The sequence below is a fragment of the Selaginella moellendorffii genome, unplaced genomic scaffold, assembly GCF_000143415.4.
Source record: "Selaginella moellendorffii unplaced genomic scaffold, v1.0 SELMOscaffold_11, whole genome shotgun sequence".
Taxonomy (NCBI): domain Eukaryota; kingdom Viridiplantae; phylum Streptophyta; class Lycopodiopsida; order Selaginellales; family Selaginellaceae; genus Selaginella; species Selaginella moellendorffii.
In genome coordinates this window covers 1418842-1431412 of record NW_003314272.1, presented here as the reverse complement: position 1 = coordinate 1431412, position 12571 = coordinate 1418842, and the positions used below count along the sequence as shown (strand labels likewise).

Here is a 12571-nt window from a genome sequence, read left to right as displayed (position 1 = left end):
TGAGGCAACTTGGTGGCACACATGTATGCCCGGAGTGGCAAGTTCCTGGATGCCAAGGCGGTGTTCGACTCCATCGCCAGCAAGAACGATAGGACTTATGCGATCATGATCGCGGCGTGCGTGAGGGAGGACCGCCCCTTGCAAGCGCTGGAGCTCTGGGGGGAGATGGAGGAGCGAGACAAGTTCATCGTGACGAGCTTGGTGCCACCTCCAGGCGCTCGAGGAGGAGCGGCGGCTCCGGGAGGAATCGCGGGGATTCGACACGAACGTTGTCGTCCAGAACGCGCTGGTGACAATGTATGGGAAGTGTGGGAGTCCGGTGGAAGCTCGGAAGGTCTTCGACTCCATGACGGCTAGGAACGTGATCTCCTGGACTTCGATGATCGCGGCCTACGCTCAGCACGGGAATCCACAGGAGGCTCTCAACCTTTTCAAGAGGATGGACGTTGAGCCGAGTGGTGTGAGCTGCTCCAGTGCTCTCAATGCCTGCGCACTGCTGGGAGCTTTGGACGAAGGCATTGAGAGCCTTCGTCCTCTCGATGACGAAGAGATGATTCAACTCGGATGAATAGATTCATCACCGAGTTGTGGAAGCCAATCTCGCGTCCCCGCAGATGGAGACTTCCTTGCTCAGCATGTACGCGAGGTGTGGAAGCCTGGACGACGCGAAGCGCGTGTTTAACAGGATGAAGACGAGAGACGCCTTCTCTTGCAATGCGATGATCGCCGCCTTCACACAGCACGGTCATAAGAAACAGGCACAGTCAGGATTTACAGGAAGATGGAGCAGGAGGGTATTCCAGACGACGGAATCACGTTCGTGAGCGTCCTGGTTGCTTGCAGCCATACTTCACTCGTGGCTGATTGTCGAGATTTCCTCCAGTCTTTGTGATGGACCACGGGGTGGTACCATTGGTGGAGCACTACCTTTGCATGGTGGACGTTCCGGGCCGCTCGGGAAGACTGGGAGACGCCGAAGAGCTGGTGGAAACTATGCCATATCAAGCAGATGCAGGGGCCTGGATGACTTTACTGTCGGGTTGCAAGCGCCACGGTGACTTGGATCGTGGCGAGAGAGCCGCCAGGAAAGTTTTCGAGCTAGCACCGGCAGAAACTCTCCCTTACGTCTTCCTCTCCAACATGTACGCGGCTGCCAAGCGATTTGACGACGCTCGAAGAGTCCGGAAGGAGATGAAGGAGCGCAGAGTGACGAGGCCAGTGGCAGTAAGCTGCATCGAGATTGACAGCGAGCTACACATGTTTACGAGTGGTGGTAGAGACGAGCAGCAGGAGGGTCACGACGGCCGGACGATGGAGAGGGTCCGGTCCCTGCTGCTGGAACTTTTAGAGCCCATGAAGCAAGCTGGATACGTCCCCGACACGAGGGAAGTTTACTTGGAGCAGCAGGGTGGCACAAGCGAGGAGGAGAAACAACGTAGCCTGTGCTTCCACAGCGAAAGGCTTGCCATCGCCTACGGACTGATCGCTGCCAAAGATCCAGACGATTCTCGTCCGCTGAGAGTCGTCAACAGCCACCGGGTGGGCTCCACTCTGCGATCAAACTCCTCTCAGATATCACTTAGAGGAGGATTTTTGTGAGAGATGGGAGCCGGTTCCACCACTTTGAGAAGGGAGCCTGCTCGTGTGGGGATCACTGGTGAAGTTACGTTTCTTTTGTTTCACCATATGTCCACGTGGTGGGCACAGTTGGCGGGGGACAAAGTCAGAACAAGAAAATCGCGCCGCATAAAGGTACGTCGCAAAGTCAAAAGTTCCTATACTTTCGTGTCTTTGTGGCGCACCTTGACTGACTGATGGATTGCAGGGCTCTCCATCAAAATCTGGAAGAGGAGTGAAGTAGTAACAAGTTGCAGATGATGGAACTCATGATCTGGCTGATCCTGTTGAGCACGCTTGGATCCTCTACAGCGTCACTCAACGCACACAAAGCTGGGGTCTTGGTTGCATTGAAAAGGAGCCTCCTGGGACTGGGAAACACCTCAGACTGGACTGTGGAAAACTCCGATCGAGCATGCACCGACTGGAAGGGAGTGATTTGCAACAGTGACGATTCAGAGGTGGTGGAGCTTCATCTGGCAGGAAATGGATTCACAGGTGAGATCTCGTCGCCGGCACTCGGGCAGCTGACGAGTTTGCGAGTCTTGGACGTGAGCAAAAACCGGCTGGTCGGATCTCTTCCTGCGGAGCTCGGGCTGCTGCAAAGCTTGCAAGCTTTGGACGTCTCAGGTAACAGACTGACTGGGAGCTTGCCTCGGGATCTCGGCAACTGCAGCGCTCTTCGTTTTCTCAACGCCCAGCAAAACCAGCTTCAAGGTCCAATACCGCCCCAGCTAGGAGCGCTCCAGAGGTTGGAGATACTCGTCCTGGACAACAACCGCTTGTCAGGTTCTCTTCCTCCGTCCCTTGCGAACTGCTCGAAGCTCCAGGAGATTTGGCTGACGAGCAATGGTGTTGAAGGGGAGATTCCTCAGGAAGTTGGGTTTATGCAAGAGCTGCGAGTATTCTTCGTGGAGAGAAACCGGCTGGAAGGGCTCATTCCACCAGCTTTTGCAAACTGCTCGTCTCTCGAGCTCTTGGCGCTCGGGGAGAATTCTCTGGGCGGGAGGATACCAGATGAGCTTGGACGGCTCGAAAACTTGGTGGCGCTCTCACTGTATAGCTTGCAGTGGCTGGAGGGGCCAATTCCTCCTGAGATCGGCAACAACAGCAAGCTCGAGTGGTTTGATATCAATGGAAACTCGCTCATGCATGGCTCGATTCCAGTGTCGCTGCTTCAGCTCCCGCACTTGGCCACCTTGCAACTCTTTGGTTTCAACAACACCTCGGACCGTCCGGTCCCGGAGCAGCTCTGGAACATGACTCAGCTCGAGTCCATCGCCAGGATGGCAAAGCTTCGGAGTTTGCTCCTCCACGGAAACCAGCTCTCCAGAGTGATTCCAGCTCCAGCTTCGCCAGAGATAATCGACATGTCCCTCCCTCCGTTGGCAACCTTTCCAAACTTTCCATACTCTATAAGCTGGACGGCTCCATCCCGGCCACTCTCGGACAGCTTCAACGATTGTCACGGGTGGACTTGTCCGAGAACCAGCTCACGGGTGGTATTCCTGGCAGCCTCGCAAGCTGTGACTCCTTGCAGCTACTGGATCTATCCTCTAACCTCCTGAGTGGAGAGATTCCGGCGTCCATCGGTGAATTGACCGGCTTCCAGACCGCGGACAAGAACCAGGCTCTCAAAATATCGCCCATGACACCGTCGGGAGTGTTTCTGGAGAACTCCACCGATGCATACAGAAGAACTGTGTCCAAGGATATGGCTGCCTCCTTGGATGGACACACGTACCAGCAATACGCAAGGGAGTTGGAGGTGCCAGGGGTGCTCGACTTGTCGGCGAACCAGCTCACCGGTGAGATTCCCGCAAGCTTGGGAAAGCTGGCTGGAGTCCGGGAGCTCAACTTGTCACACAACCGGCTGTCTGGAGGCATTCCATGGACTCTGGGAGAGATGACGTCCATGGCAGTGCTGGATCTCTCTTTCAACCGGATCAACGGGACGATACCAGGGGGACTGGCGAGGCTTCACTTGCTCAAGGATCTGAGGGTCGTGTCTAATGACTTGGAAGGCAGGATTCCAGAGACTCTGTTGTTTGGCGCGTCGAGCTACGAGGGAAATCCAGGACTGTGCGGGGAGCCTCTCTCGCGGCCGTGCGAAGGAGATGGCTCGTGGGACGTGGGCGATGGTGCACTTGTGGGAAGGAGAACGTCTCCAATGGTGCGTTTGTAGTGGGATTCTTTGTTGTGGAGCGCCATCTTTTTACTTGTTTGCCAACCAAGAGGCCAAAGAAGAAGCGAAACAAGAAGATGGCGGTGGTGGTCAGCCTGGTCAATTCAGTGGAGGAGGTCACCGCAGGGGTCAGCGAGGTCAGCCTTCACTAGTACTACAACCTTGATTTTTATGATACGGCTTTTAGGGTTGAAACACATGTTGCAAGGCAAATGGGCAAGTGCAATTTATTTCCAACTTCTTCAATGGAACTTGAAAGCCCGAATGAACCAGTTGCCTTGGCGAATGATCCAGCTGACCCAGCTGGTATTTTTCATAACATACTGCACTCTACATCCCACTGTTGTGTAAGACACTGAAGCTGCAGAGCCACACCAGAAAGAAATAGAATTTATAGCTTCCAAAGTACAAAGCCTGCAAGCAACTTGATCGTTGTAAGTGAGAGCTCCAAACAACTCACCATGCTGGGTGGTGATATTGCTTGAGGTGCGGAGCATATCAGTCAAGGTTGCTCCAATAGCCCTGGTTGATGGATCCCAGACAGATAATTTTGCACAGGAGCATACCACGTGTTGCTAGGGGAGGATACATCCTGCCGCTGCTACATTTTAAACCGGCTAAGAGCTGTTTGTTCCTAGATTACTACCTTAACTTTTGCAGTGTAAAAGTCCAGGCTCAATTCACTCTGATGGAACCGATAGACCTGGAGCACTTCATGCAGATTGAATATGAGGTGCTTCAAGGCTCTGTTTTTGAGGAGCTTTCCGTTGCTTACGTACTGCTTGGAGCTATGCTGCCTAACAGTTCCTTTTTTACATTTACTAATTCTTCTTAGGTTGATGGTGTGATCCTCGTCCGAGAAACACTATTAAGAGGAAGGAAACAGTGGGCGAATATTCTTTGGGATCTTTACCATAAGCAGGTGCATAGTTTTTCAGTGGAATACGGCCTATCTTTGCCACCACTTCTTTATATTAAGACAAGATGCCTCATAGAGACAATACCATTGGGTGATGAATATAAAGAAGTGGTGGCAAAGATAGGATGCATTCCTGCACCTGCTTATGGTTCTGGAAATGAGACTAAGAATACAAATTATTTTGGTTTGCTGAAGAAATCAAGTTGTTACGTAACAGATGAAACTGAGCTGGATGAGACTTGGAATGTTGGACATTTAGACTGCAACAGAAATTTATGCAGTTTTTTTTCTAGACTGATGTCAAATATGATCCAACAAATGTCAAATGTGGCATGTTCAGCTTGATGCTAGCTGGATGCTAATCTTCCATGTATCGCTCCAAAGGATATACCATGAAGTGTGAAGGTTAAGGAGCTTAGATGAATGGCTTCACTGCAGGAGAGAGAAAGCAGAAAGTGTATTGAAGAGACAGATAGATCACTTTAAACAAGACAGATTGAGAAGGCAAACTTCCACTTCTTGTTCACATTCCCTCCCCTGAATGAAAAAAGTTAGTTTCGCACACTTCACCGTTTTGCTCGATGTCATTGACAATCTCGACACCCTTGGGAATCTTCACCTCCTCTGACACGGAACGGGAACATTGTACTGCAGCAACGCTTTGCACTAGCAATACCTGCATTGTTCGTTCCTTAAGTATGAGCAGCTACAAAAGCATATGCAACGAAGCTTTCACAGCTTGTTTTGTTACCATACAGGACTTGTTGCGGTAGCTCTGGAAGTCGAACTGGTCATAGTTCGATTCCACCAGGAGGAAGCAGAGTACAAACTCGTGCGGCTTACTGGTACCGGCATAGATATTGTTCCATGGCACGCTGCTAAAGTTGGTTGCGCCAGCGTCCTAGGAAGGATAGTGTAGTCCACAGCCCCATTATTCTTGATCACTGGCCTCCATACATAGTGGATAGCATCGGCACCTGCCATCATTCGCAATTAGCCAACCAATGGTAACTCAGCTCAGCAGTAACTCATTTTCCTCCAGTAGAACAATTTTCAAATCTCCTGTGTCGCAACAACCTTGGTCTCGGTTCCAAAGGCTGGCAACCATCGCATGCAATCCACTTTAGATCACAAGATTTCCCGGATCTTCAGATTTGCAGTTTCTAAAATAGGTCATATCCGGTGAAAATTAAAATTAAAGGTTCAGTCAATAACATTAAGCATGTCATTTTATGTATAGTCCAAACATTTTTCCGTTTTGGCAAAGATCCCAAAGAATATTCGCCCACTGTTTCCTTCCTCTTAATAGTGTTTCTCGGACGAGGATCACACCATCAACCTAAGAAGAATTAGTAAATGTAAAAAAGGAACTGTTAGGCAGCATAGCTCCAAGCAGTACGTAAGCAACGGAAAGCTCCTCAAAAACAGAGCCTTGAAGCACCTCATATTCAATCTGCATGAAGTGCTCCAGGTCTATCGGTTCCATCAGAGTGAATTGAGCCTGGACTTTTACACTGCAAAAGTTAAGGTAGTAATCTAGGAACAAACAGCTCTTAGCCGGTTTAAAATGTAGCAGCGGCAGGATGTATCCTCCCCTAGCAACACGTGGTATGCTCCTGTGCAAAATTATCTGTCTGGGATCCATCAACCAGGGCTATTGGAGCAACCTTGACTGATATGCTCCGCACCTCAAGCAATATCACCACCCAGCATGGTGAGTTGTTTGGAGCTCTCACTTACAACGATCAAGTTGCTTGCAGGCTTTGTACTTTGGAAGCTATAAATTCTATTTCTTTCTGGTGTGGCTCTGCAGCTTCAGTGTCTTACACAACAGTGGGATGTAGAGTGCAGTATGTTATGAAAAATACCAGCTGGGTCAGCTGGATCATTCGCCAAGGCAACTGGTTCATTCGGGCTTTCAAGTTCCATTGAAGAAGTTGGAAATAAATTGCACTTGCCCATTTGCCTTGCAACATGTGTTTCAACCCTAAAAGCCGTATCATAAAAATCAAGGTTGTAGTACTAGTGAAGGCTGACCTCGCTGACCCCTGCGGTGACCTCCTCCACTGAATTGACCAGGCTGACCACCACCGCCATCTTCTTGTTTCGCTTCTTCTTTGGCCTCTTGGTTGGCAAACAAGTAAAAAGATGGCGCTCCACAACAAGAAATCCCACTACAAACGCACCATTGGAGACGTTCTCCTTCCACCAAGTTGCACCATCGCCCACGTCCACGAGGCCATCTCCTTCGCACGGCCGCGAGAGAGGCTCCCCGCACAGTCCTGGATTTCCCTCGTAGCTCGACGCGCCAAACAACAGAGTCTCTGGAATCCTGCCTTCCAAGTCATTAAACACGACCCTCAGATCCTTGAGCAAGTGAAGCCTCGCCAGTCCCCCTGGTATCGTCCCGTTGATCCGGTTGAAAGAGAGATCCAGCACTGCCATGGACGTCATCTCTCCCAGAGTCCATGGAATGCCTCCAGACAGCCGGTTGTGTGACAAGTTGAGCTCCCGGACTCCAGCCAGCTTTCCCAAGCTTGCGGGAATCTCACCGGTGAGCTGGTTCGCCGACAAGTCGAGCACCCCTGGCACCTCCAACTCCCTTGCGTATTGCTGGTACGTGTGTCCATCCAAGGAGGCAGCCATATCCTTGGACACAGTTCTTCTGTATGCATCGGTGGAGTTCTCCAGAAACACTCCCGACGGTGTCATGGGCGATATTTTGAGAGCCTGGTTCTTGTCCGCGGTCTGGAAGCCGGTCCATTCACCGATGGACGCCGGAATCTCTCCACTCAGGAGGTTGGAGGATAGATCCAGTAGCTGCAAGGAGTCACAGCTTGCGAGGCTGCCAGGAATACCACCCGTGAGCTGGTTCTCGGACAAGTCCACCTGTGACAATCGTCGAAGCTGTCCGAGAGTGGCCGGGATGGAGCCGTCCAGCTTGTTGTTGGAGAGATAGAGTATGGAAAGCTTGGAAAGGTTGCCAACGGAGGGAGGGATGGAGCCTGATAAGCTGTTGCCGTGCAGCCTCATGTCGATTATCTCTGGCGAAGCTGGAGCTGGAATCACTCCGGAGAGCTGGTTTCCGTAGAGGAGCAAACTCCGAAGCTTTGCCATCCTGGCGATGGACTCGGGTATTGCTCCATGGAAGAAGTTCCTCTCGAGGACCAGCTCTTCCAGGTTGGTGCAGTTCCCGAGCTCCTCTGGTATTGCTCCGGAGAGCTTGTTTCCACCGAGCATCAAAACTCTGAGACGCTCAAGCGTGCCAAGCGATCGAGGAACGCCTCCCAGGAGTCTGTTGTTGGAGAGGATCAGCGTCTCCATCCTGGGACACTTGGACAGCTCGTCCGGAACGCTTCCTTCAAAGCGGTTCCCGTTGAGTCTCAGCGACCGAAGCCTTGTCAAGTTTCCGACGATCGGTGACAGGATCCCTCGGCTGTTTGTCCTCCCGATTCCCAGAAACTCGAGCTGAGTCATGTTCCAGAGCTGCTCCGGGACCGGACGATCCGAGGTGTTGTTGAAACCAAAGAGTTGCAAGGTGGCCAAGTGCGGGAGCTGAAGCAGCGACACTGGAATCGAGCCATGCATGAGCGAGTTTCCATTGATATCAAACCACTCGAGCTTGCTGTTGTTGCCGATCTCAGGAGGAATTGGCCCCTCCAGCCACTGCAAGCTATACAGTGAGAGCGCCACCAAGTTTTCGAGCCGTCCAAGCTCATCTGGTATCCTCCCGCCCAGAGAATTCTCCCCGAGCGCCAAGAGCTCGAGAGACGAGCAGTTTGCAAAAGCTGGTGGAATGAGCCCTTCCAGCCGGTTTCTCTCCACGAAGAATACTCGCAGCTCTTGCATAAACCCAACTTCCTGAGGAATCTCCCCTTCAACACCATTGCTCGTCAGCCAAATCTCCTGGAGCTTCGAGCAGTTCGCAAGGGACGGAGGAAGAGAACCTGACAAGCGGTTGTTGTCCAGGACGAGTATCTCCAACCTCTGGAGCGCTCCTAGCTGGGGCGGTATTGGACCTTGAAGCTGGTTTTGCTGGGCGTTGAGAAAACGAAGAGCGCTGCAGTTGCCGAGATCCCGAGGCAAGCTCCCAGTCAGTCTGTTACCTGAGACGTCCAAAGCTTGCAAGCTTTGCAGCAGCCCGAGCTCCGCAGGAAGAGATCCGACCAGCCGGTTTTTGCTCACGTCCAAGACTCGCAAACTCGTCAGCTGCCCGAGTGCCGGCGACGAGATCTCACCTGTGAATCCATTTCCTGCCAGATGAAGCTCCACCACCTCTGAATCGTCACTGTTGCAAATCACTCCCTTCCAGTCGGTGCATGCTCGATCGGAGTTTTCCACAGTCCAGTCTGAGGTGTTTCCCAGTCCCAGGAGGCTCCTTTTCAATGCAACCAAGACCCCAGCTTTGTGTGCGTTGAGTGACGCTGTAGAGGATCCAAGCGTGCTCAACAGGATCAGCCAGATCATGAGTTCCATCATCTGCAACTTGTTACTACTTCACTCCTCTTCCAGATTTTGATGGAGAGCCCTGCAATCCATCAGTCAGTCAAGGTGCGCCACAAAGACACGAAAGTATAGGAACTTTTGACTTTGCGACGTACCTTTATGCGGCGCGATTTTCTTGTTCTGACTTTGTCCCCCGCCAACTGTGCCCACCACGTGGACATATGGTGAAACAAAAGAAACGTAACTTCACCAGTGATCCCCACACGAGCAGGCTCCCTTCTCAAAGTGGTGGAACCGGCTCCCATCTCTCACAAAAATCCTCCTCTAAGTGATATCTGAGAGGAGTTTGATCGCAGAGTGGAGCCCACCCGGTGGCTGTTGACGACTCTCAGCGGACGAGAATCGTCTGGATCTTTGGCAGCGATCAGTCCGTAGGCGATGGCAAGCCTTTCGCTGTGGAAGCACAGGCTACGTTGTTTCTCCTCCTCGCTTGTGCCACCCTGCTGCTCCAAGTAAACTTCCCTCGTGTCGGGGACGTATCCAGCTTGCTTCATGGGCTCTAAAAGTTCCAGCAGCAGGGACCGGACCCTCTCCATCGTCCGGCCGTCGTGACCCTCCTGCTGCTCGTCTCTACCACCACTCGTAAACATGTGTAGCTCGCTGTCAATCTCGATGCAGCTTACTGCCACTGGCCTCGTCACTCTGCGCTCCTTCATCTCCTTCCGGACTCTTCGAGCGTCGTCAAATCGCTTGGCAGCCGCGTACATGTTGGAGAGGAAGACGTAAGGGAGAGTTTCTGCCGGTGCTAGCTCGAAAACTTTCCTGGCGGCTCTCTCGCCACGATCCAAGTCACCGTGGCGCTTGCAACCCGACAGTAAAGTCATCCAGGCCCCTGCATCTGCTTGATATGGCATAGTTTCCACCAGCTCTTCGGCGTCTCCCAGTCTTCCCGAGCGGCCCGGAACGTCCACCATGCAAAGGTAGTGCTCCACCAATGGTACCACCCCGTGGTCCATCACAAAGACTGGAGGAAATCTCGACAATCAGCCACGAGTGAAGTATGGCTGCAAGCAACCAGGACGCTCACGAACGTGATTCCGTCGTCTGGAATACCCTCCTGCTCCATCTTCCTGTAAATCCTGACTGTGCCTGTTTCTTATGACCGTGCTGTGTGAAGGCGGCGATCATCGCATTGCAAGAGAAGGCGTCTCTCGTCTTCATCCTGTTAAACACGCGCTTCGCGTCGTCCAGGCTTCCACACCTCGCGTACATGCTGAGCAAGGAAGTCTCCATCTGCGGGGACGCGAGATTGGCTTCCACAACTCGGTGATGAATCTATTCATCCGAGTTGAATCATCTCTTCGTCATCGAGAGGACGAAGGCTCTCAATGCCTTCGTCCAAAGCTCCCAGCAGTGCGCAGGCATTGAGAGCACTGGAGCAGCTCACACCACTCGGCTCAACGTCCATCCTCTTGAAAAGGTTGAGAGCCTCCTGTGGATTCCCGTGCTGAGCGTAGGCCGCGATCATCGAAGTCCAGGAGATCACGTTCCTAGCCGTCATGGAGTCGAAGACCTTCCGAGCTTCCACCGGACTCCCACACTTCCCATACATTGTCACCAGCGCGTTCTGGACGACAACGTTCGTGTCGAATCCCCGCGATTCCTCCCGGAGCCGCCGCTCCTCCTCGAGCGCCTGGAGGTGGCACCAAGCTCGTCACGATGAACTTGTCTCGCTCCTCCATCTCCCCCCAGAGCTCCAGCGCTTGCAAGGGGCGGTCCTCCCTCACGCACGCCGCGATCATGATCGCATAAGTCCTATCGTTCTTGCTGGCGATGGAGTCGAACACCGCCTTGGCATCCAGGAACTTGCCACTCCGGGCATACATGTGTGCCACCAAGTTGCCTCATTGTCGAGAATAATCTCAGGTGAACAGGCTGTTCACCTGAGATTATTCTCGACAATGTGCTTGTGGACTCTCCCACCTTCTTCCAGGGATTTGTGGCGGCAGCACCGGCGGAGGAGCGATCCATAGCCCAGCGCTGGATCGCTCACATTCTGCCGGTCAATCTCCGCCAGGACATTCCCGGCGCTGGACCGCTTCAAGCTCGGTAATCGCGACGGAGCTGGCATTTTTCGCCATCGCGGTACCTGAGATTGGGGGCAAGATGCCGCTCGGCATGGAACTGCATCGCACAATCCCTTGCCAGCACGCCATTGAGCTCCGTGCGCGCAATCAGCCGCGGCAGCTTCTCCCTGCCGCCACCTCGCGACCGCCGGCATACGCACGGAAGAACCCTAATTTCCGGTGTGTAAGTTCTTGATCCCGAGCTTAAACGTAGCAAAGCTGCTCGTCGTCATATAGTCATATAGCGGCGAGATTCAGAGCCACAGCCAAGAGCCTATGATATATGTGCTAGCTGTAAGCTAGATTACGTTTTCAAATTTGTAGTACTTCCGATTCGCTCAGTGCCAAAGTTCTAACTAAACGATGAAAACACAAAATGAAAGTGATCACGAGATCGGCCTATGAGAACATTCTTCGAAACCCACTTACCCGAGCCGGACTGATAGCAATCTTTTCATTGCCGAGGTCGCCGATGTTCTCAACTTTCATCGCCTTCCATCGCGAAAGTAGCTCGTGGCTCCCGATCCACCTTTAACATTTTGAGTTGTTGCATCACCAGTGGAAGACGGTGGAGCCGTAGATTCGTGAGCAGCTCCTTGGCCACCAGCCTCTCGACGCTCGAGTAGATGTTTGCCATGGCTCCAGATGGCTGTTACCCGAGAGCTTGAGCACGATGATATCAGAAAGCCTAATAGTGCTGGGCTAGTATATTAAATCGCCAGAAAATGTGATGACTCTATACACTCTCAAGCTCTCCCCGATAACGTGGTATCCCATGCCTGGAGCGCATTGGCTCGAGCAAGCCTTCCCAACGTTCTCAGGAGAGCCCATGCTATCGAAGCAAAGGGACAACCACTACTGCTGAACAAACATATTCATTTCCATTTCTTTGTTTCTACTTTTTCTGATATGGGCGGGATCCAATGATCTGACTCACCAAAGTTGAAAAACCAAAAAAAGGCTCACCCGATCAAATATTTCCAAGCAGACATCTGTGATCTACCGAGCTGTTTCAGCAGCTCCAGCACCTACAAACATGGCAGTTCCACATCTATGGCCGACAACTTATGCCAGCGGAAGTGACGAGATCTTTCCAGCGTTGACCACCAAGACTTTTATGAAAGTTGAGAGCATTGGAAACGTGGAGATCATCGGTTGGGATAAGGTGTTAATACTGATCCACTAAAGTGAACTAATATACTCGAAAAGTTATGAAAGAATATTACAAGTGATTTAATCCTACATACACACACATTCTTGTTTATTATAACATTAAAA

At 52.1% G+C, this 12571-nt stretch overlaps 4 protein-coding genes across 4 annotated transcripts; 2 read left to right on the top strand and 2 right to left on the bottom strand.

The window, feature by feature from the left end:
* The first annotated feature begins 614 nt into the window (after nt 1-614).
* LOC112346019 (pentatricopeptide repeat-containing protein At3g24000, mitochondrial-like) lies at nt 615-1599 on the top strand. Its single transcript, XM_024673937.1, has 2 exons — nt 615-744; nt 884-1599. Exons 1-2 carry the CDS (start codon nt 615-617, stop codon nt 1597-1599), a joined length of 846 nt encoding a protein of 281 aa, XP_024529705.1.
* Nucleotides 1600-1672: 73 nt separating this feature from the next.
* On the top strand, nt 1673-3211 carry LOC112345948 (probable leucine-rich repeat receptor-like protein kinase At1g35710). Its single transcript, XM_024673726.1, has 2 exons — nt 1673-1752; nt 1826-3211. Exon 2 carries the CDS (start codon nt 1875-1877, stop codon nt 3183-3185), a length of 1311 nt encoding a protein of 436 aa, XP_024529494.1. The 5' UTR covers nt 1673-1752; nt 1826-1874; the 3' UTR covers nt 3186-3211.
* Nucleotides 3212-6680: 3469 nt separating this feature from the next.
* LOC9658601 (receptor-like protein kinase 2) lies at nt 6681-9402 on the bottom strand. Its single transcript, XM_024674016.1, has 2 exons — nt 9323-9402; nt 6681-9249 (listed from the first exon to the last, which is right to left on the bottom strand). The coding sequence occupies exon 2, from the start codon at nt 9198-9200 to the stop codon at nt 6744-6746; it is 2457 nt and encodes an 818-aa protein (XP_024529784.1). The 5' UTR covers nt 9201-9249; nt 9323-9402; the 3' UTR covers nt 6681-6743.
* A 73-nt stretch (nt 9403-9475) lies between these two features.
* Nucleotides 9476-10460, bottom strand: LOC112346018 (pentatricopeptide repeat-containing protein At3g24000, mitochondrial-like). Its single transcript, XM_024673935.1, has 2 exons — nt 10331-10460; nt 9476-10191 (listed from the first exon to the last, which is right to left on the bottom strand). Exons 1-2 carry the CDS (start codon nt 10458-10460, stop codon nt 9476-9478), a joined length of 846 nt encoding a protein of 281 aa, XP_024529703.1.
* Between the last annotated feature and the right edge of the window lie 2111 nt (nt 10461-12571).